Genomic DNA, 22953 nt, shown 5'->3' with positions numbered 1-22953 from the left:
CTTCACTTTTTATATAGTAATGAACACTATCCATGGTAGACTTTGCAGCCCTTGTGCTTGTATTTACATGGTGTAGTCAAATCCTGTTTTGGTTTCATGTAAAAGGAAGTCTTACATGCCTGGGTGAGGTTGAAACATATATCCTTAGATCGAGCATATAATTTCTATCATGGAGCCCACTGCTCTGGCAGTTTTACCCGTGATATATATGGAATTTAGTCCCTGTATTATTCATTTTCATGGAAGTAATGAAAGTTAATAAACCCGACGACTTGTTCTATGAGTTGGTTCAAAGTTCAGTTCATGAGTTTGAAGATTTTTTTTTTCAAAAAACAACGTTATTTATTTTCTTTTAAAAAAAATTAAATTAGATTTTAACTAGGTTAACTAGATCATACATTAATTAATTTATTGGATGTTATGTCCTAACTATCAAGTTAACCCACTGAGCTAAGCATGATTAATAACAAGGGAATAATTAGTCATATTAATTTCATTATTGAAGCAAGTCCTCTATATACCCTACCATTCAACTTTTACAACGTCTTTAATAAAGTATGAAAAGATTGTTGATGCATTCTCACAATGATAAAAAAAAGACCACAGATGATCACTTTGTCTAAAGGATAAGGATTGCTAAGTTGGAGAATTAGAGTGGCAATTTCTTTAATCGGTTAAAACTGATCATATTTGCAGGCAGTGATGCTAAATTTTCTAGCGTGTTGTTCTGTTTTATTTCTAAACATGTCGAAACGTTTTCCACGCTTGATCAGCCTCCTTGTTACCCAATTTTAACATGGTTTTGTGTCATTACACTAATGTCCGGTTATAGATAATCGTGTAATTATGAATAATCTGTTTAAAGTTCGATCCAGAGAGCTTTAATGCATGAAAATTAATTTGAAAATATCATTTTCGTAAAAAAATAAAACATATTTTATGATCGTGGTGAAAAATAAGATTTTTATATTTGTATTTAATTTTGATTTGGATTTTTCCCTGTCATTTTATATCCATCAAAATATTATTATTACTAATCATTTATAGGAGTTATTTATTTTTATTTTTCTTTTTAGGAAAAGAGGCAGCCATGCCATGCCATGCCATACCATACCATAAATCTAAAAAAGAGAGCACACCAACATACCATTCAGCAACAAAATATCCACACACAAATCAAACTCCTTTTCATAAGGATTTGACTTTTAAAGATTGGGTGTGAAGGAGCCTAATCCAATATGAAACCAACGAACCAAGTGCTATAAATATAATAATTATATTGTCTAAGAGTACTTGACCATAAATATTAGAATCAAGGAATCCAATCATGCTGAGAAAGAACAGCACAAACCCCTATAGCTAATTAACACTAATTAGTCATAAATAGGAGTTGGAATTTTGATCAAGGAATATATGTAATTTGCCTACCGAAAGCATTTCATTTAGAAATGCTTTTGACTCCATCAACCATTGGCTTTGGCTTTCGGTTCAACCAGCTGATCTCTTTCACTACAACACCCACGATTCCTTGCAGCATTTTCAAAGGAGATTCTCCCCTTTATTAATTATTTTCTTTTTTATTTTTCTCAATTTATTTGTTTTTTTTCCTTGTTTTTTTGTCAACCTTTGTACACTAAAGCAAGATCATGTTCTTACCTTACCAGCTGGTAGCTGACACCTACTCGTTTCCCACACACATTAATCCATTAATTTATTTTTATTTCTTTAGTTATCTTATTAAGTTTCAACAAATACAATAGATCCACATCTAGAAGGCATAATCACGAGCTCCATATTAACGTATACATGCTGTAACGTGAATTATATTGCATACTGTTAGAATATTGTCATGAATCTTTGAATAATCTCTATAAATATATAAATATTGTTGGTTCATTGGATTTTTTATATCACCAACTTGTACTTGCAAAATATTTAAGCCCTCTTGAAATGCAGGGTGGCTTCTGATTGTGACATCGTGACAAAATTATATAGACGATAATTCAGCGGTTTTGCTCCTTTGCGTAGTTTTTTGTTGGCAATTTTTTTTCGAAAGTCAATAATATCAAATAAATAATTAAAAAAAAACTAAGATGTCATTTATTAATCTAAGGAGGAAAAATATTTGTAGAACAAGCTACGTCTACTGAAGATCTAGCAGAGGATATTCTTCGGAACTTTTTATTCCATATAATTATGATATTTAGTTAATTTTGCTGCCACCATGTACGGAATATAAATAATTGCTAGTAGGACTCACTTGATAATGATTTTTGACCGGGGATGATAATTGCATCCATGAGATGTAGAGGTACGATCCCATTAATTTACTTGAATGGAGGTGTTTATATATAATAAATTCTGCCTATATAGAGATGGAGATGGATACTCTTTGTTTTTTTTACTAGGAAGGTGTGGTATCCTTAGCTTTTATAGACCTTTATACATACATTTATAATTTAGTATATCTATAATTTGTTAATAAATATTTGAAATAATTTTTGTATTTTTTCCCTATGATTGCGTCAATTAAATTCACGTACTTGATAAATGCAGAATTCCTTTTTATAGGCTATATATTTAATAAAAATTGATCATAAAAAATAATGTGATCTCTAATAGACATTCGTTTCCAATTAGAACAGGTATGGAGAATTAAGAATTATCTCTGGTATAAATAGAGGCCGATATGAATATGAAAAGATTTTTATAGATGTTTATATGATTTTTTATAAATGTACAGAATAAAACAAGTAATAATAATGATAAAATAGAGTTTTGACCCCGCAGAGATTGGTTAATAATGATAATGATATATTCATTATTCTAATTTTATTTAAAAAACTTATTTAATTAAGAGATAACATTAATGATAATGCAAATAAAAATAAAAGTAAAGTAAAGAAATAAGAATGTGATATAGTATAGAAGTCAATGATTTAAAAAACTAAAACGTTCGATTTTATCATAATTAATCCGCAGTAATCCCTTAAACTATGAATCCGTAATAATCCTTTAAACTATGATAGTTAAAAATAATTATCGACTGTAATTATTCCCTGAACTAATTAACAATCACTCCGGAACATCATTAGTGAAATTTGAATTTTGTTTTTTTTCTTTTTCTTTTTCCCTTCTTCCGTTTACTCTTCAGCAACCATTTCAAACCAACAACCTACCTTTTTCCTGCTCTATATGCCAAACGTCCCAAGTCCAAGTCGGCCAAGTCATTCTATAATAACATGCAAACAAATCTGTGGTGATATCACCGATGATTTTCAAACCTTTATTTTTTATTTTATTTTTGTATCAATTCCTGTGGTCTGCTTTTGATTATCTCCTCCTTTTCTTTTTTTAAATTCCTTTCTGGAAGAAGTCTCTAAAAATATACAAGTTTCACTTTCGATTTAATGTTCTGTAGTTAATGAGCTGCTATATTAGAAGTCTCTCCCACCACCACAAGTTCACACCATCACCATTACCATTAGTCTCCTCCCTCCCCATCTATAAATACAGAACCACACATCTGTCTTGTCTTGTCTCTGAGTCTCAGAATCTTATCAACATCTTATATCCATTCCCGCATAATAATTTTCTTTTAAACACAGGAAGAAAGAGATGGCCAGTGTTGTTAAGGTTGCCACACTCTTCTTGGTAGCCCTCCTCCTCTGCTCCACAATAACCTATGCCGCCCGCCCTGAGCCAGGCTTTCCTGGTGGTTCTTTGGCAAAGAACCAACATAAGGTTTGTTGAATTTGGAACTTTTAAAATTTTTGTAGTTAAACATGGTTAATTTCATATGCAGAAGATTTCGATTGATCGGCTTATGTTTTTGATAAGTGGGTTTTGTGTATTTGTTTAGGTTGTTGAGGCCGAGCATGCAGAGGTAATGGAAGAGATCAGCTGTGAAGGGCTTGGTGAGGAAGAGTGCTTGATGAGAAGGACACTTGCTGCTCACACCGATTACATCTATACCCAGAAGAACAATCCATGAAGTACTGCTACAATGGTCTTATATATGTATGGATATTGTGTCAAAGAGAAATATATTTATACTTTTGTTTGACATCATATAGTATGATGTTTCCTTGGCTTAAATGATCGATGATAAATATTTGTTCAAAGGTAATATATATATATATATATATAGCGTTGGTGTATTATAAATGGTAACTTATTATAACTTGGGCATGGATTCTATGCTAGAATAATAACTTGAGGATTAATTTCTTAGGTTTCCCCTGCCTTTAATTCCCAGTTCTCATAGTCACTTGTATGCTTTCCACCCGGTAGGTGTATACAATAAAAAATATATTAGCGTTTGATCATAAAAGAGATCAAAATATTAGAGATATACGAGATAAAGATATATAAAATATGTTTCTGTTTTAAAATTACAAAAGTTCATATTGTATTAAAAATAAATTTATTTTATGTATATATTTATCTCTTCAATGAAATATGATTCTATCGATAATTAATAACAAGACATAACCTCGTATCCTAAGTTTTCCACCATAGGATTCATTTACTTCATGCTAGTTAGGAAGCAAGGCTTTACCACTCTCTTTTTTCTTCTTATCGTTCCATTTTATTTAGACACTTATTGGAGAGCTATATAGGGTTGGGTTCTTCCATAATTATTTCCTTGTATATTCCAACCTTTGGATTAAGCTGTTTTTTTTTTTATATATAAAAAATATCATATTTATACAGGAAAAAACAGAAACCATTTTGCAAAGGGAAAAAAACAACGTTAAAAAAATCCCATATGATCCTTCCTGTGCAATTACTTAGTTAATTATTTCACTGAACAGCAGACCGTCTACAGCTAAAAAAGTTGCTTCGAGGCTTCAATTATTCAGGCTTACCAACCAATTATGTACTGAATTTGCGTGTAAGGGAAAGGATGATGCCATTGTCTCTGATTTGACGTCCAATGATTCCTTTCTCAATCGAGTCATTGCAATTTCCTCAATGAATTCTTTGACTGATCCGACAACTTCCATTAAATCTGTGTACATTTCACCACTGCTGGTCAGCTAGCTATTTTTCCACCAGCCCACACCAGGCTACTGATATTATTATATTATAATTTATATTTATAATAATTACTATTTAGTAGAGTCAGTGCTTAGGTGCTTAGGATATCTGGAAGAGTCGTGAAGCCCTTGCTAGATTCTGATTGGTATCAATCTGCCAATCAAAGAGTTTAGGTACATAAATTAACAACAACCATTCGGATTAATGCATGTGTGATCGACGGTCCACGTCTAACCAAGGACAAGTGGCAAGTCCATCATATTCAATACACACATTAATATCCTAACACCTCCATTCGAAGGAAGCTGTCTTATTATCTCAACAGAGGAACCTCTCTTAAATTGAGGAAACAAAAGTGATTTCAAGGACATCCTAATCAATCCCTAAAACCATAGGCACAATTATCAAGATATCCCACCTACTGCTTGGTACAAGGATTTTCTTTTCTCTTTTCAATAATTCTCGAGGATAAGTTAATTCCTTTCTTATTTTAATGTTACACATAAAAAAATTATAAAAATAAAAATACAAGTTGATGAAATCTTGAATAAAACTTTAAATATAAATTGAGTTTTTTCACATTCTGTTATTTTAGGTCAAATTATGCGGGTTTGATTATGAACTTGATGTTTAAGTTTGGTTGTAGGCTTGTATGTTTTTCAAAACTTAAGTTTATTATGAAATGAGAGACTTTCTAATATTTAAATTAATGAATATACGAGAAAAATAATATATAATATAATTAAAAAAATATATAATTATTTATTGTAGAATAAAAAATATCAAGTCTAAAAATCTCTTTGTTTACACGACGATATAAAGTATTTATGAACCTGGATGCGTCAATTTACCTTATTTTAATGATAATTGAGTGATAAAAATATTAGTGACTACTATTAATTATAGTTTTTGGCTCTTTATTGATGGAGAAGTGGATAATTGGTTATAAATAATAATTGGCTGAGAAAAGAAAATACCTATATAGAATGTGGTATGTGTTTGCACCATTGATTGTTAGCTTGAAAAAATATTGATAACTTTATGTAAAAATGGTAGAGAATATATTAGAAAATATATTAATAAAAAATAATGTGTACATGAGTGGTCTGCAGCGCCATATTCTAATTCATTGTAACCTGAAAAAGCTAAGAATTTTTTTGTGGTGCTGGGTAGAGGCCCAAATAAATTTCCAGGCTGTTTTTATTTATTTTTTTATTTTTTCAAGTGGATCATCACATGCAAGTCATTAAATTAATAACTCACATATTGTATTCTTAGAATTTGTTTTTGACATAATTTCTTAGCATTACTCTTTTTTCTCCGCTGTATTTAGATCACAAAGACATTCAACTTGAAACAGTTTATTCAAAAAAGGCAACCGACAGCAATTACGGCACATTTATTTTGCATGTGAACAATATTACACATATAGCTGCTGATCTTGGGATCAATTGCATAATTATTTTCTTGCTGTTGGATCAGTACACATATAGCTGCTCAACTTCATGAATTCATTGCGATATAATGTCAAACGATGAAGAACCATGCATTAAACTTATTATAATATATAATAGTTGGCTGTTTCGTTCTAACGTAAATTTGATTGCAATCTCGTGTGTATTAGCCATGGCAGCAATAAATGAAAGACTTAATTAGACCTTCTTTTTTAATCCATCATTATATTCTATTGTATATATTAACAGACTTGGTGCCAATGGTTAAGAAATTAATTTATCACTTTAAGAACTCGATTTTCTTGCAAGTAATAAATTAATAATTTGTTTTTTGGCCGTTAGATATAAGAAATTTTATTAACAAGAGGTGGAAATATAAATTAGGATTCTATATTCACATAAAGCTACACAAGAAGTATATAATCAAAGATAGAAATAAATAATTAGAGCAAACAAATTTCTTGTAACTTCAATGGCTATCAGTGGCTCTACTATCATTAATTTATCCAATAAATCTCCATAAACCAAGTTTCATTCAATAAACCTTCACAAAGAAAAAACAAAACCAAAATTAAAAAACAAGAGGGGAGAGATAGAGGTACAGAATTACCTTTCTAATTTTTATTCCATCAAATCATAATCATTTTTATTATTTATAGGATTAATTACTCATCATTCATCACTTTTACACATGTTTGAATTTTAATTAGAATAATATATATACCATTTTCTTTTATCAAGTCATCATAAAACATAAATAAGCAGTTTTGACAGTAGCATAATGTCTTACATTATAATAAATATTATTTTTTAAAGTGTTTTTTGTTTGAAAATGTATTGAAATAATATTTTTTTTTAAATATTTATTTTTGATATCAATACATCAAAACAATCTAAAAATACAAAATAATTAATTTAAAATAAAAAAAAACAAAGTTTTTGAAAAGTTTGATATCAGCGGGCCTAAATTAATACATGTTCCCTGAAAACCTTTCGATTCCATATTGTTGAAAGTTTGATAGATGGGTAAGTTTATGGGCTAATCAAATGATTGATAAGTGTGTAGCGTATAATCTTTTGGTAACTATAGCATCAATTATTCAATTGAAATCATCATGAAAGAAGAATTATTTGATTAGGAAGTTCAATGAAGACATATGAATGATATCCGTAGAACATCATTATCTATTATTTATTAAGAAATTCGCTTTTAAATTTCTATTTGATGAATTTGGGTAAGTTTGTGTAAAGATCTTTTGAATTATTGTTTATTTTGATTTATAATCTCTTGAAGAATCTTTCATTTTAATAATTAAATCTTGAAGGATAGGAAGAAATAATCGGAATAAAACCCTTGAGTAATAAAACTAAAAGCATTGTCAACCTTCTTCAAGCCAGTTATTTCTTCCTCCATTTACTTTTAATATTATTTCATGTTTTATTTTTTATTTATCAATTATTTTGGCTTGTTTTTTGTTACACACGTGATTTCCACGTACTTGTTAATATATTTATTAATAGAACTTAATAAAGATATATAATACAAATACAAACATACAATAATTCAATTACTAAAAATAAAATAAAATTCGAGGGTATAATAATCAAAATGGACAATAGTTTAATTAAGGAGGGTTTTTTTTCCTGTTATGCATGTGATTTTCACAGCATTTAACGAATTTATTAACCAAACCTATTAAATAAATCTAAACATGCAATGGCTAACTTATTAAAATAAAAAATAAAAAGCAAAAATCTTTTAAGGGGTGGTTTTTAAAAACAGACATTAGTTTATAGGGATTTTGTACAGATTAGCCATGGATTCGGGATCATAGTTTGGTCCACGAGGAATAATTTTGTTTGACTTAATCAATTAACGTAAAGGGAAGAAATGTCAATTACCATCTAGAAGAGGAGAATTGGAGATGCAAGGATCTATCATGAATCAATGTGGTGGTCCGTCCTCTCCCCATTTATATGGACCATAAATAACTAAATGATCCTCCATACATACCTTTTGACAAAGCTGTGAACACATGGTCGTTAATGGTCCTCCTCTCCCATTTTTTGCTAGCTTATCTATAACTATATGTGGCGTGGCTAGTTGGCTACCTTGACCACCTCTAGCCATATATATGTGATTGATTGTTGATAAGCACCTATATATGTTTATGCTTCAAAGAAAACCCACAAGAGATAAACACAGGTGATAAAGACTTGATTTAACAATGGAGGAGGTGTATTCAAATGACCTGTTAAAGGTGGATTAATTTACGGGTTGAATGAATTGATCGGTCAATTCAAAATAATTTCATTTGAAGATTTGTTTTTAAAATAAAGTCCAACAAATTAATTATAGATTTTAATCAAATTAATCACATCAATTTTTACTTGATTTAATTTGAAATCTAATCCCGGCTAGATTCTTGATATATATTACAAGATTCACGGTGTTAGATTGAAGTCATATCATGATAAACTAGCTAGCATTGATTGCATGAATGTCAATGGTGAATGAAAGAAAGAAAAGCCTTTGAATGCCCGTAAAACCGCAATCTTTAATATATCTTCCTGGTGGATAAAATGGTCTCAAGCCATTTGTAATCTCTCAAGCTGTAACTATGAACACATATATAATAGTATTAGCAACTTGCAACTGCTAGCAACCTTGATGGTAATATCCACAGACACACACACACACGGTTTTAGAGTCGGACTTTCCTTGTAAACCCAGAATTTCCTCAGAGTTGTCAGAACAATTTAGAATATGAAAATAACTTTTGAGCTGAATCCCACGACCAAAAGGCATATGACAATGAAATGGGTATTATTTAATCATCTCAACAACATCTTCAAAATTTGACAATCTCTTCTTCATGTTTAAACTTCTTTTATACTTCATGTCGGCTGCTGTGGTAGGCATTTCATATATATATATTGAAATGACTTTTTTTTTTTAAAGATAGCTTTCATATACCAAAATTTAATTATTTTTTAATCCAATCTTAAATTGATTATTAAAAAAATTTAATGTTAAACATTGAGAAGATTTGACTAAGAGAATTAAATTAATTTTTAATCCATCTTTACTTTGATAAAAAAAAATGACTAAAAGCTTCAACACTCGAAAGGCAGAGATGTAGGAAGGTCAACCCTGAAATCGAAGAGTGGCGTCCAAGTGCAAGAAAAACAATGTCTTTAATATCTTCGAATCCATTTTTTTTTTTTTAAAAATTATGTTCTTTAGAAGCAGGTTTCTCTCATTTCCTCTGGTGATTGGAGCTGTTGTGTACGTTTTCATCATGTTTCCTCTTCCACATTCTTCCGGTTTATGTTTCTTCGATTTGCTGTCTGTCTTTTGGTCATACAACCAAGCTTGTGTTCTAAATTTAGCCCTTTAGAACACATGTTTTAGGACCCATTAACTCTTTATACAGATAGATGGAGTTAATTTAGCTAAATTAGAAGTCTTAACTATGATTGTAAAATTTTGGAGAGTTGATATGTTTTTCTTTTTAGCTAGAATTCATTTTGATGCTGATTTCAAAGAATCTTTAAGGTCTGAAGACTTGTTAGTAGATTAGTTGTTGAAATCGACCAATTGTCTGAACTGATTTTCATAGATGTTTTAGAAAGTGTGGATAATGGCAGTCGAAAAGGGAAAGAACTTCCACTGCTTCTTGACTGATTGCATGCACCTTATGATTTGCAAACAGAAGCCAGAATGCAATCCTTGTTCTGCCTTTTGGCTTCTTACCAGAATTTAATAGAGCTCCATTGCTTCTGAGTTTACCTGGTTAAGCTATTCTGGTGAACCTTGAGCTTGTCTGGTCAGTGGTTTGCTGATTTTTGCTGAGATGTTATGGCGAAATTGTATATAATCTTATCTGAAACTACTTTTTCCATAGATGATAAAATGATACAGCTTTTTCATGACCTCAATGTTGTGTAAATATGACCTGTCAACTATTAAGCTTCAAATCAAAATTTTCATATGGTTTCATTTGATTTTATAGTAACATGTCTTTTATGCTTAGGGAATGACTTTATATGGCTTTTGCAGCATTGGAGTTGTTTCATGGAAGGCAATATTTGGACCCCAACTTGATGATTACTGGAAAAAGAAGCTTGTGGAAGAGGCATCTACAAAAGGGGACTGACACAAGCTAAACCTAGCAGATAGCGCTTGGAATTTCTTCATGTATAATTCCTTCATAACAAGAGCAGAGAAATCAATTTTCCAACACTGTAGAGGCTTATTATGTGTTCATGATACTGTTTTCAATTGATAAAATGTAGAATCTGGGCACATGATACTGTATTTTAGTTAAGATGGGGTCCCAGCTACATCTGTAAGAGGATAAGATAAATATTGTTTCTGGTCATAATCGGTGAAGTTTACCATGTTATTGAACTTCTCTGAGAAGAAGCTTCAATTGTGCCAGATCAATCAACTAACTTTGTGTGGAGAAGACAGCTCAGGCATTCTATACTGATCCTAACTTGGACGTAGATCCCTTTGTTATAAATTTTGTTCCGCCAATCTTTAGTTTAATTCATGGAGGGGGAGAGAGAGAAAAAATGGCTATCCCAATTCACAACTAATAATTTTAAGTCCCACTTAATTACAAATCATAACTCAAACCTATAAAACAATTTATAATTTGAGGCCCAAAAAACCTCAGTACTAGGTAGATAATTCCTGAAAAAGAACTTGAAAATCTAAAGGGTTAAAAACCCAGATGGCTACGAGCAGAAGTATCTAAGCCAAGTGATGTAATCCTAAAAGAAAAGTTATACATGATAGCAAACATCACCAGCCTGTGGCAAAACTGCACGACTAAAGCCATTGCTTTATCAAAATCCTGCCAAAAGACATGCACCATGTTCAAAAAAGGAAATCTTCAAACAGAAAAGGCATTCTGCCTTGCCCCATTTCATGAGAAAACATGCAACTACTAGATATTCTGACACTATCTTCGCTTTCATGACATCAATAAATTCCCAAAATTGGACATGCTGCCTTAAACTTATAGAGACATATAATAAATCAATTTCTATGGTAGTTTTGGAGTGAATTCTTGAACTTTCAAAACCGGAAATGCATGGAAACATGTTCTTTCTATACTCACTATCTCCGTCACTTTTATCCTTAAATATTAACCAAAAGCTAAAGCTTAGGAAAAATATATCAGAAAGTTACAGCATGCAAAACAGAATCAGAGCATGATCTAGAAAGCTACCCTAAACCATGTTAAAATGCTAATCAGCAGTTGAAAGCAATCTTCAACACTGGAGGGCAGTAAGTTTATAATCCAACCGCCCCATGCACTGCATTGCTCCTCATAATCACCGAAGAATTTTATCTCAAATTCTCAGCAGGCAATTCATAGTCATTACTCGGGGAGGTCTACAACCAACATGCTCAAATTGATGCCATTATAAGCACAATCTTTCATCGATGAAGTCTTCTTTAATAACTTTAAAATCCAAACAAAGTCAGTGCGAAATAGAAATAAAATTGAATCATGTAATTGCACTCCATATCCACGGTATTCATAGTTTACAAGATAAAAGCATGCCTGCAGGCAAGTTTCCTGCGTTTAAACTTCTTCAACTATATACATTGTACGATCATGCTCCCAAGAATATATGCGAAGCGACCATTGTCGTCAAACTACTAACCAGTTCTTTTACCTGCAGATATGATCTCTTAATCTTAAACTAAATTAATGGCAAATGATACAGAATCATTCAACAATTCAAACTGGCACGTAACACTAGCAGTATCGAATATGTGCAAACACAGAGTAATGCATCCAGAAGCAATAACAGAGGATTTTGTCAAATTATCAGACTATATTCCTTTTCATGTTACGGGTGTACAAGGATAATTGGAACTGGTGCCATTAACCAACTACAGGTACTTTTACCAAACATGTATTCTCTTCAACATTACCACACAAATAAAAGTATTACATCAGTTCCAAAACGGGTTTAACACAAGTAGCTTCTGTAGTAAGAAGCAAGATTGAATCAACAAAAAACCTTTTTCTTCTTCTGGTATGGGAGATGAACTGAGCTGTACAAAGAAATTAGATACATCTCGCATTCTTCGCGCAAAAAGTCGCATGAAAGACTTGAGAGAATTCAATAACAAATAATGTAGAAACATTCAACCACTTAAGCTGGAACCAGAATCCAAGCAACATCCAGTATGTGCAAGCAAAAAGAAATGCATAGGGTTGCAATAACAGAGGATTTTGCTTTGACATATCTCACAACTTCAATACCAGTGTCAACAACAACTTCATGAGCAAAATCAACGCATCTCCGCATTCCATTATATAGCTTCCCCAGCAGAAACTCCAGGAGAGACCGAACAGTCTCAAACGTAACCCTCCCAGTTACTTCGAGAACAAGCCTCCTGTTGCTTGGGACTGCCAATGCAGATGACACTTTATTAACCCAACCGTTCTCCTTCACCTCAGCAACTGACTTTCTTGTCATAGATTCACTAAAAAATGCTTCTTTCCCAGATACCTCATCCTCTATTGCACTTTCTTCTTGATCAATGGCCAAATAAGGTGAATCGGAACTCGAATTCAAGTTAGAATCATCAGTTGTCAAGACTTGATGAGATGTCTTGACAAGAGTCTCAATTGCACCATTACAGATTGATACCAACACCTCTCTCATTTTGGTTTCGTGCTTAGGATTGGTTAATCCAGCAAAAAATTCATCATAGGTGTTGATATGCGTAGTCCTGTCAAGGTAAACCGTAACTGCTGTGCTCACAAATAACTGAATACAAACACCAATCAGCTCTCTACCCTTATCACCACAAACCGCTTCCATCACTTTTTGAAAAGAATCATGGCTATCAGCAGCAGCATTCAAATCTGAAATTGAATTCAGACCACCTTCATACAATCCCAGAACCAAGTTCCTAGCAAAGCTTCCAACGATAACAGAAACAAAACCAGACCCAGTTGGAGAAGCAGGCTTCTCAAAAACCTTGTCCAATAAACTTGGACTTCCTTTGCTATTCCTATCCCCATTGGCACCAGCATCATGATGAATTCTTGCATGGGATTGGTAAATTCCCACAGTAAAAGCTTGTGTAAGGGTAACTAATCCTTCTGAAAACTCATTAGACCTTGCCACCTTAGAAATTTGCTTTAAACTATTGGGAATTTGGTCCGATTCCGACTGAACAAAATCTTTAAAATCCTTAGAGACAACCCCAATAGTTTCAGCAGAATCAGAGATAAGTTGTGCAATAGCAACTAAAGCTACAAAAAGTTTTGAAATTCTCTTTCGTTTTTTAGCTAATGAAGGAAAGTGATAAACTTTATAGGCAGTATATGTAGAGAAACCAAGAGCTGCTAACAAAAGAGCCCGCCTCTTGTTTTTCCTGGTATAATCAAGAAGACCCTTTTTCAGCAACTGCAGGTCCATATCAACTTGATGATGGAAATTCAAGAATCATACCAACCCAGAGCAGACCAAGTAGCAGTCCTTCAAGAAACTTGAGTATTGTAAATGTTAATGTTGCTTCTTTATCTTCTTGCTTGCTTAAAAAAGAAGGGAAAATCTGAGAAAGATAGAGAAGGAAAGGGAATTGATGTCAAGGCGGTTGCAGAGAAGTGAAGGAAAGGGAAGTTTATGTGTGCACGTGCACGCAGTCAGCTGTTTCTCTTTCTGGATGGGAGAAGAGTCACGATCAGTTTCGAAGTTCAACAAACAACCTTAAAAAAAAGGACCAAATTATTTTTAGTCCCTCTAGTTTAAAAGCTTAATATCACATGCTTTTGCTTCTTCTTTTTTGTTTAAAGAATTCATGTGTAGTTCTACTGTACCATACACTAAAATAGTTGGGGGGTAAAATTGCACTACTTTTAAAAAAGATATAAGGGATCATCTATTTATAATGAACATAGATTTAAAATACCATGTACTGTAACAATATTTTGATATCTTTGTCATTCTTGACAGAAGATGCTTTCAAAGGTATTTTTATCTTTTCTAGGGCATTCACTTGATATTGCTGAATTAACTAAGAGTAGATTGATCTACACACATTTTTTTATGATATAATAATTTTTTTATCTTTAAAAACAAAATTGTATATATCTCTCACTTAGAGGATTTTTGACTTTTCATGTTTATTTGCATAGTAAATTATCAAAATTACATTGGAAGCCAAAAGAAAAAAAAGCAAACATGCAAGGGCATTATTGTATTTTTCTTTTGGTTTTTTAGTAATAACTGATTTGATAGAGGGGCTGGAGCATCTTTTACGTAATATATAATATTATTTAAATATTTTTAAGAAGGCACGAGGGAGCTCTAGGAATGTTGTGGCGGCGTGTATAGAGAATTTATTAATAGCTTTTAAGGCAACAATAAAATCTTCTCAGATGACGCGTGTAACTTCATGATCTCTGGTTCGCCATTAACGACCATTTCTTCTTCTTTTTTTGTTCCTTTTCTCTCTCATCCTAGAAACCATGTTGACCTATAAAAATTAATGAAACCCTTTAATTAGTTTTTTCTTCAGATTTAGTCCATGAACTTTTGATTAGTTTTTATTTTATTTGAAATAATCTATAAAATTAGAATGTGTTTTCAATTTCATCCTCTATGAATTTTTTCATATGCTGAATTTGGTTTCTATTCTTTTAATTGCTATTTATTTCCTTTAAAATTGATTTTTTTCAATTTTATCCTCGATTTTTTTTTTCTATTGAATTTGATCCTTATTTTTTTTTGCTATTTTTTTACCTTGAAAAGTTTTTTAGTTTGATTTTTTTTTGTGATTTCATTATTCGACATTAAATTTGTTGGGTGTTAAGCTTCTTGATTGAGTTTGAGTCTAATGCTTAATGGGTTGTAAGTTTGAGATATTAATCTGGGTTTAAGAGGTTTGTTTGGGTTTTCCTAGTTTTTTTCCCTTTTCAATCTTTTTTTTTTTTTTCATCTTCCAGTATTTGTTTTCACCTTCTACAAGTTTTTTAGTCATTTTGAGAATAACATGAGCTACCTTGAATTTTTTTTTTCTGGCCTTTGCTAGATCTAGCTTTTTTAAGAAGATTTTTTTTTATATAATAAGATTAAGTTAATTTATTTTATCCAACAATATCAAATTGGTATAGTATTACCTCGGGGGTATTTTTCCCATCTTTGTTAGATCTTGCTTTTTTACAAGGAATTTTATTTTTTAATTAAATTAAATTAGTTTATTTTATCCTTCAATATTAAATTTGTTGGGTGAAACCTCCCCCCGTTTTTCATCTCACTTCGTTTCCTTTCATTTTTTTTTTTATATATTTTTCTAGTTTCATCCTTTAACAATGACTTTATATTGAGTCTTTTTATTATTTTTTTTCTATTTTATCATTCAATATTGGGTTGATTTTGAATTGGTCTTTATAATTTATTTTAGTTTACTTTTCATAAGGTTATCGTAGTTTCCAACAAACACCCTAACATTTAGTTTGTGCTTGATTTTGCGAGCTTATATTTTTGTTATTTTATAATTAAATAAAAAATAGTTAAAAAAACAAAGTTATCAAACCCAATGGAGTCCATGACCCGAGTCACATGTTTGAAAAGTTAAGTTGTGAAGCTTAGATTCATTTATTATGTCGTCGTCTTAATGTTCAAGAAAAAAAGATGTCATCCAAACTACGCTTTTTTACATGTCGTTTGGATTTCTTTGGACCCATCAAGTCGACTAAGTCATATCATAACAACTTTCACGGGTTTAATTTTAAACATGAGTTAGACAAGGAGTTGAGTTGAGATGTTTTAAAATTAATCCGCTGGACTTGGTTTAATAACAATACCAAATATTTTCTTGTGATGATTTTTTTTTAGTTTATAAAATATTTATTCCGACTATCAGTGTAATGTGAACCTATAAACTTGTTCATTTATCTTCATATTGATCTTGCTTAAATTGTGCTATACTTTATAATTTTCAAACCTGATCCAGTGTGTGACTTGATTTAGAGCTTGAGTTACTGGGTTATTGGGTTAATTCAAGAGTATTTGAGTCAACCTAAGTTAATTATTTTATCTTGTTGGAAATAATTGAAGGAAGAAGGGAAACATTATATAAACATAACTCATTCATATCATATGACTTTTATAAGAGAGGAAGTTTTGTGGACTTAGATTTAGACTATAACTCTTTCAATACATGTATTTACGATAATTTGTAGGGAATTTTAAAAATTAAATAATCACATCATTAATATCTTATATAAATGTAACTAGAATAACTAAAAAGAAACTTTGAATGTGGACTTCCAACTTCATGCCAACACTCTGTTTTAATTTAGAAAATCTCATAACTCTTGAAATTTGAAATGTATTAAAGGATCATCTTGTTATGGTCGGTGCACCTTTCTCATCTCTTATTGATAATAAAAACTTCAATGTCTTTATTTTTTTTAACAATCACATTCTTGCCACTATTTTTTAGATCTTTCATCTTTATTTTGAGAATATCTTTCCTGCATCTTTATCTTGTCAATATTTTATTGATCTTCTATTTTCATCTTAAAAAGATCTTTTTTTCATCTATGTTTAGCCATTTTTTATTATTATTATGGCTAGTTAATATCATCTTATTGTCATCTTTTCAATATACTTTTCTTTAGCAAGTGTATTTGTCTTAACATGACTATTATTAGCCATTGTTCTTTTATGATGGTCGTTATCACATTTCTCTAATAAAAAAATTTATTTTTAAGATTTGACTCTTCAAGTCATCATTTTATCTTGGTTCACTTTTCACCATATTGCTATTTTCTTTTTATCATGACTCATTGATCATTTTTTATCTTTTTTTCGGGAAGAGCTCTCTTTTATTTTTATTTTTTTTCATCTACCATATATTTTATACAACATTTTCTCTTGTGCAATTTCTTAGACTTCTTCTATCTCTCTTGATGTAAGGTCTCAATTCTCTTACCGAGTTCTATCATCTTGCACCTTCATGTTTTACGAATGTCATTTCTTTATCATTCTTTCTTAGGTTCAATATCCATTTCTTTTCATAATTTCTTCCTTATTTCAACATACATGCTCTAACTAATTTCTAAAATTTCCTATGAGATCGAACTAGTTTTGATACCAATTTGTTATGAAAAATTGAAAGGAGAGTAGATTTGAAGAAAGCATGATGAAAGACCATTCTATTTCATATTACTCTCGTACAAAAATAAGTTTCATGAAATTGAACTTAGATTCCAATACTCTCAACACACATATTTATATTACTTTATGGATAATTCTAGATACATAATAGGATAAGCACCTTATTAATATTTATACATGCATTTAGAAAAACCAAAATGACATAATGAATTTAGACTTTAAAATTAGTGTCGACATATCTAAAAATAATGTTGTTTTAATTATATTTTTAATCCCTTAAAGTTGACCTAATCAAATCAACAACATCTACCAAGATCAATTAATTTATAAGTCAACCTACATATAATAATTAAATTTGACCGAATGAATGTTTAAAACAGTTCAAGCAAAAATTGACTCCGCTTTGAATTATCTTATTAACACAGACTAAGTTTAATAACTATAATATATTCTATCTATCTATACCAGAGCGCATTATATCATATTGCATCGGACACGAAACAATACACTACTTTACATAATATTTTTATGTTAAAATATATGACTTTGCAACTTCAATCCAATGGTTTTGTTTGATTTAGGTTCCAAATTAGTTAGCTCGGCAGCCTACACCCACTAAATGGTCCAACTCCAACCCCTAGGATTAGAATCTCTTCTACTACTAGGAAAAATGTGGACCAAGCTCCCTCAACATCCACTGATTTTGGATGACATTACCTTCACTTTTCCTGCAATTTAATATAATAGCATTAGCTAGGAAGGAATATTTGATCCTTCTTACTAAAATATCTCAACACATGTATTTGTTTTTAATGGGACAAATTAAAAAAATGATTTGTTTGACCCAAATCGGATAAAAAAATGCATAATTAATATACTATGGAATTAAAACATTAATGATAAACGAGTCAATTATCATAATTATGTAAGGAATGAAAACATTAGTCCATCGATTTGACAAACGAACAAGGATTTGTCACTTTCCTGTGTTCTGATATAGTTTTATTTTTCTTTCTTTGTTTGACTTAAATTAAACAATATGGTCTTGTTTGTGATATTTTTATAAAATCACCCTCTCTTCCTCCTCCTCCTTGCTTACTTCTTTCTTGACTGATGACCTCTTGTAGTGAGTGGTATTCATGGATGGCATGGGTTCCAAAGAAGTTCTAAATTCCTCTCACCCTTAAGTTAAAAACCAACTGCCACATGTCATGGACTGTATACGTGGCAAACACCCAATGAAAGTCTCAGTGCTCGTCCCAGGTAAGCTTTTAATCCTATGCAAACACGTTCTGATTTAATCCGGAAAAGGAAAACTAGGAAAATGAAAAAAAAGAAGAAAATAAAAAAGTGGGATTTGCATTCCAAGTTTGGCCTTGGCCATGGCCTTAGGCCCTTAGGTATTAGCTTGGCCTGCTGCCTGCTATTGCCATATATAACTCTCAAGGCACCAAGAAAACGCTCTAAAATGAGCCCATCCACAGTCCACCTCTTGGTTCATCTTCCATATCTCTCACACACAAGACAACACAAAGCTTTTCGTCTCCTGAATTGAGGTGTGTTTTGCATATATGATTTGCTGTTTCACAAGGTAATTAATATATATTTTTTTTCTAATTATTCCTCCTCCTCCTCCCCCTCTTTCTATATATATTCAAGAAATTTATATATCCTTGATTAAAGATCAATCTTTCTCTCAACAATTTCACCCAAGAACATTTCATGATGCGTTAATTTCTGCTCAAATTTGATTTGTGTGTGTGTGTGTGTGTGTGTGTGTGTGGTGTGTGTATATATATATATATATAGGTCATTGATCCATCATTTATGACTGAATCAAAGATGGATTCAAACACATATTTTTTTCGTTTTATATATTAAAGAAAATATTTGATGAGGTGATATTGTTGTTAATGTGTTGTGAATTTGTAATCATCATGTTTCTATAAAATCTTAAGAAACAAGATAGCCTAACAGCCGCATTCTTATCTCCACCTTCTTCTTCTTCCCCAAGCAATTAATTTATATGTTATTGTATTGTAATAACGCGTTCCTGAATTTCTTTTGCACGTGTTATGAATATGTGTATATATAGATTGTAAAGGATGATATGTACACAATAGTTCTGGTGATTTCCAAGGCCAAGCAAACCTTGAAGCACTGCTGCTGATTAAGAAGATATATACATGGAGATAACAGCTTATAAGCCTTATATCGATGCAGAGTTTGAATCCCTCATGGAAAGAATTTATCCTCCAAGGTATAAGTTAAAATATTTTTGTTTTCTTGAATGTATATGCTCTTGCATATTGTTTTTTTGATTTTGCTGGTTTTGGTGTTGCAGAGTTTGCGTAGACAATGAAACATACCAAGATTGCACTCTTATTAAGGTCATTACTCCCATTATCATTATATTATTTACACTTTATTTGCAATCCCAATTGATTTTAGACCTATATGTATTTAACTGATATATTTTTCTTGTTGGTTTACATAATATTTATAAAACTCTGTTCGGCTTGACATGTTAATTGAGTGATCTACCTACCGATCCAGAGCTTGACCCTGCGAGTTTTACTTCGGACTAGTCTTTTTTTTTTTTCCTATACATTCAAAAATATATTATTTTAGATTGATTCATCAAACTCATAAGTCAACTCACCCATTGGATCTTATAACCATAGTTTACACAACTTGTTGTCTTGATATTGACAGTTTCTAGTTCGTGGATAACTTATAATGGGACCCTAGTTGTAGGTGTAGAAGATCCCATCAATCTCACTTGCCCTACGTAAGAGATGGAGATCCCTTTTGGTTTCTCTCTGATTGACCCACCGAGTGTATAGCCACTGGAACTCAAATTGTTATTTTCAAAAAGAAAAAGAAAAAGAAAAGCTTCTTCTGCTGTCATTAAGCTTTAATGTCAGAGAAGCAGTTTTCTACCTGTCATCCCAAATTGCACTATTGATCTTTTCATAAATTGTTAACCCCAAGGTTTCATTAAAATTGAGAAACATATACATTTATATGTCTTGCTATGTATTTCGCTTTCTTTGTGTTGCAGGTTGACAGTGCAAACAAGCAGGGGATTCTATTAGAGATGGTCCAAGTCTTGACAGATCTTGACCTTGTTATATCCAAATCATATATTTCCTCTGATGGGGGGTGGTTCATGGAAGGTCAGTGCCCACCAACCAAAATAAAACACCATGCTTGCATCACTCCTCTGTGTGTGTAGTAATGTCTTGTTCTTGCCTTTGCCTTTTTCATGCGGGTTTGTTTTTATTTTGATTGCATGGTATGGTATGCAGTGTTCCACGTGACTGACCAGCTTGGGAGCAAACTCACTGACGATAGCCTCATACTTTACATTCAGCAGGTCTCTCTCTCCGTCCATACACGCATGCTTATCCATACACATACAAGTATACTTATTGGTCATGTATAGATATTTATACCTGAAGCCTTTTGTCATGCTTTTGATATGGTTATGGATGCTCTACTTTTATGTAATAACAAATGAACGATAAACAAAAATAGGCACTGTGTGTAGATAGGAGAAGAGGGGTATCGAAGGAATCGCAAACTTCTCTCCACAGAGAAGTTAGGCCACCATACGCGTCAACAGATCACACGGCCATGGAGATAACTGGGACTGACCGACCAGGTCTGCTCTCCGAAATATCAGCGGTGCTTTCCAAGTTGGAGTGCCATGTCACGGCTTCCGCGGTATGGACCCACAATAATAGAGCAGCTTCCATAATCTACATGGAAGATGGGTTCCAAGGAGGACCCATCACAGATCCAAAGAGACTAGCACATGTGCAAGAGCAGTTGGAGAATGTTGTGGAGGCTCATCATGGGGTGGGGGAGAGGAGGAGCGTGCGACTGACAGCTCCAGCACCAGGACAAAAGACCCACACGGGGCGGAGGCTCCACCAGTTGATGTACGCCAACATGGACTACGAACCATGTCAGGGATGCAATGGAGGGGGTTTAGCACATAGAAATAACTGTACTAAAATTCATGTGTCTATTGATTCTTGTAAGGAGAAGGGGTACTCTGTGGTGAATGTCAGGAGTAGAGACAGGCCAAAACTCTTGTTTGATACACTCTGCGCTCTAACTGATATGCAGTATGTTGTGTTCCATGCTGCGGTTAGCGCTAAGGGAACCATGGCCGATCAGGTACGACATCAACATGCATTTCTTTCAGATCATAACTTCTTGTTTACTGAAATCGCATGACAATTGGCCATTGATGCTTGCTCGGAATTTGGATGTTGCAGGAGTACTTCATTCGGCAGCAGGATGGGTGCACTTTGGACACAGAGAGCGAAAGGCATAAACTAACCCAATGCTTGATTGCTGCCATTGAGCGCAGAGTATCCCATGTATGTACGGTAAAAGCTAGCTTACGTTTATTGAACTCGGCCGGAAAGGTCAACCTAAGACCGGACTCAAGCCAAATTTTTAAGCAACTGTACTACGTTAACCCGCATAATCAAAATACCACTTATCGGTACAGTTTCTCGAGCATAAGCAATCATTACTAACTTGTGAGTTGTGACTGAATTATGTTCTGCAGGGAGCGAGGCTGGACATTTGCACTCACAACCGAATGGGACTCCTCTCGAATGTGACAAGGGCGTTCCGAGAGAATGGGCTATCAATCTCAAGGGCTGAGATTGGAACAAATGGTGATAGGGCAGTTGGTTCCTTCTACGTTACTGATGCTTCAGGATATGAAGCAAATCCACAAGCAATAGATGAGGTAAAAAAAGAGATGGGAGGATCTGTAGTGGTAGTTAACAAATCACCAGGCTGGACACCAAAAACCTCCAAAACTCCCTCGGTAGGTAGTGTTAGCAGAAATAGCAGCGGCAGCATAGATGAAGAAAAGCCACGGCTCTCTCCAGGAAGCCTATTCTGGTCACAGCTTAAGAGGCTTTCAAGCAATTTCAGCTCCATACGATCATGAGTATTTTATCTTCCTAGCTCAGTAGCATCCACTGTAATGATCAATCATGAGCATATAGCATTTACCTCCAAGCAATCAAAGGAATTATTATTAGGTTGCAATATCTCAGAATTGTTCTCAAATTCAATTGTTTCTAGAGTAAATTATACGTTAGTCCAATCTCTTTAGTAAAATCAATGAGCTTGTCTCTTTAATATAACTTAGCCATTGCCCCCCACATGAACGCTCTACATGGCAAGATTAAAATCAAATCTACGCACTGTCTTGTACAGTTTTCTCCGGATTAACACAGTTACATGGACATTC

General features: G+C 32.6%; 3 protein-coding genes and 1 long non-coding RNA gene across 6 annotated transcripts; 3 read left to right on the top strand and 1 right to left on the bottom strand.

Annotated features, from left to right (window-relative positions):
* The first annotated feature begins 3372 nt into the window (after positions 1–3372).
* LOC7497305 (phytosulfokines 3) lies at positions 3373–4124 on the top strand. Its single transcript, XM_002320631.4, has 2 exons — positions 3373–3744; positions 3863–4124. Exons 1-2 carry the CDS (start codon positions 3619–3621, stop codon positions 3992–3994), a joined length of 258 nt encoding a protein of 85 aa, XP_002320667.1. The 5' UTR covers positions 3373–3618; the 3' UTR covers positions 3995–4124.
* Positions 4125–9453: 5329 nt separating this feature from the next.
* LOC7464775 (uncharacterized) lies at positions 9454–10969 on the top strand. The gene is made up of 2 exons (XR_002977769.2): positions 9454–9786; positions 10561–10969. It is a non-coding gene; the product is annotated as an uncharacterized LOC7464775 (long non-coding RNA).
* Positions 10970–12680: 1711 nt separating this feature from the next.
* LOC7497304 (protein PHLOEM PROTEIN 2-LIKE A10) lies at positions 12681–13958 on the bottom strand. The gene has a single exon (XM_024585146.1). It carries the CDS (start codon positions 13956–13958, stop codon positions 12681–12683), a length of 1278 nt encoding a protein of 425 aa, XP_024440914.1.
* A 5102-nt stretch (positions 13959–19060) lies between these two features.
* On the top strand, positions 19061–22741 carry LOC7464774 (ACT domain-containing protein ACR1). 3 transcript variants are annotated; one of them, XM_024585627.2, is made up of 8 exons: positions 19061–19222; positions 19762–19926; positions 20011–20056; positions 20731–20845; positions 20978–21045; positions 21207–21854; positions 21956–22060; positions 22255–22741. In XM_024585627.2, the coding sequence occupies exons 2-8, from the start codon at positions 19853–19855 to the stop codon at positions 22645–22647; spliced, it is 1449 nt and encodes a 482-aa protein (XP_024441395.2). In that variant the 5' UTR covers positions 19061–19222; positions 19762–19852; the 3' UTR covers positions 22648–22741. The 3 variants fall into 3 exon arrangements, with proteins under 3 accessions (XP_024441395.2, XP_002320665.4, XP_024441396.2); XM_002320629.4 differs by having other exon boundaries at positions 19072–19257; XM_024585628.2 differs by lacking the exons at positions 19061–19222; positions 20011–20056 and having other exon boundaries at positions 19774–19926.
* The last annotated feature ends 212 nt before the right edge of the window (positions 22742–22953 follow it).

Source organism: Populus trichocarpa, chromosome 14, assembly GCF_000002775.5.
Source record: "Populus trichocarpa isolate Nisqually-1 chromosome 14, P.trichocarpa_v4.1, whole genome shotgun sequence".
Taxonomy (NCBI): Eukaryota; Viridiplantae; Streptophyta; class Magnoliopsida; order Malpighiales; family Salicaceae; genus Populus; species Populus trichocarpa.
Note: the sequence above shows the minus strand (reverse complement) of the source record. Positions and strands in the feature narration are given on the sequence as shown.

What these genes read in the sequence shown, in the direction of transcription:
- LOC7497305 (XM_002320631.4), top strand. Translation starts at nt 3,619, where the DNA reads ATGGCCAGTGTTGTTAAGGTTGCCACACTCTTCTTGGTAGCCCTCCTC. An exon ending in TGGCAAAGAACCAACATAAG is followed by an intron (nt 3,745 to 3,862) that starts GTTTGTTGAATT and finishes GTATTTGTTTAG; the next exon opens with GTTGTTGAGGCCGAGCATGC.
- LOC7497304 (XM_024585146.1), bottom strand. Translation starts at nt 13,958, where the DNA reads ATGGACCTGCAGTTGCTGAAAAAGGGTCTTCTTGATTATACCAGGAAA.
- LOC7464774 (XM_024585627.2), top strand. Translation starts at nt 19,853, where the DNA reads ATGGAGATAACAGCTTATAAGCCTTATATCGATGCAGAGTTTGAATCC. An exon ending in AAGATTGCACTCTTATTAAG is followed by an intron (nt 20,057 to 20,730) that starts GTCATTACTCCC and finishes TTTGTGTTGCAG; the next exon opens with GTTGACAGTGCAAACAAGCA. An exon ending in AGGGAACCATGGCCGATCAG is followed by an intron (nt 21,855 to 21,955) that starts GTACGACATCAA and finishes TGGATGTTGCAG; the next exon opens with GAGTACTTCATTCGGCAGCA.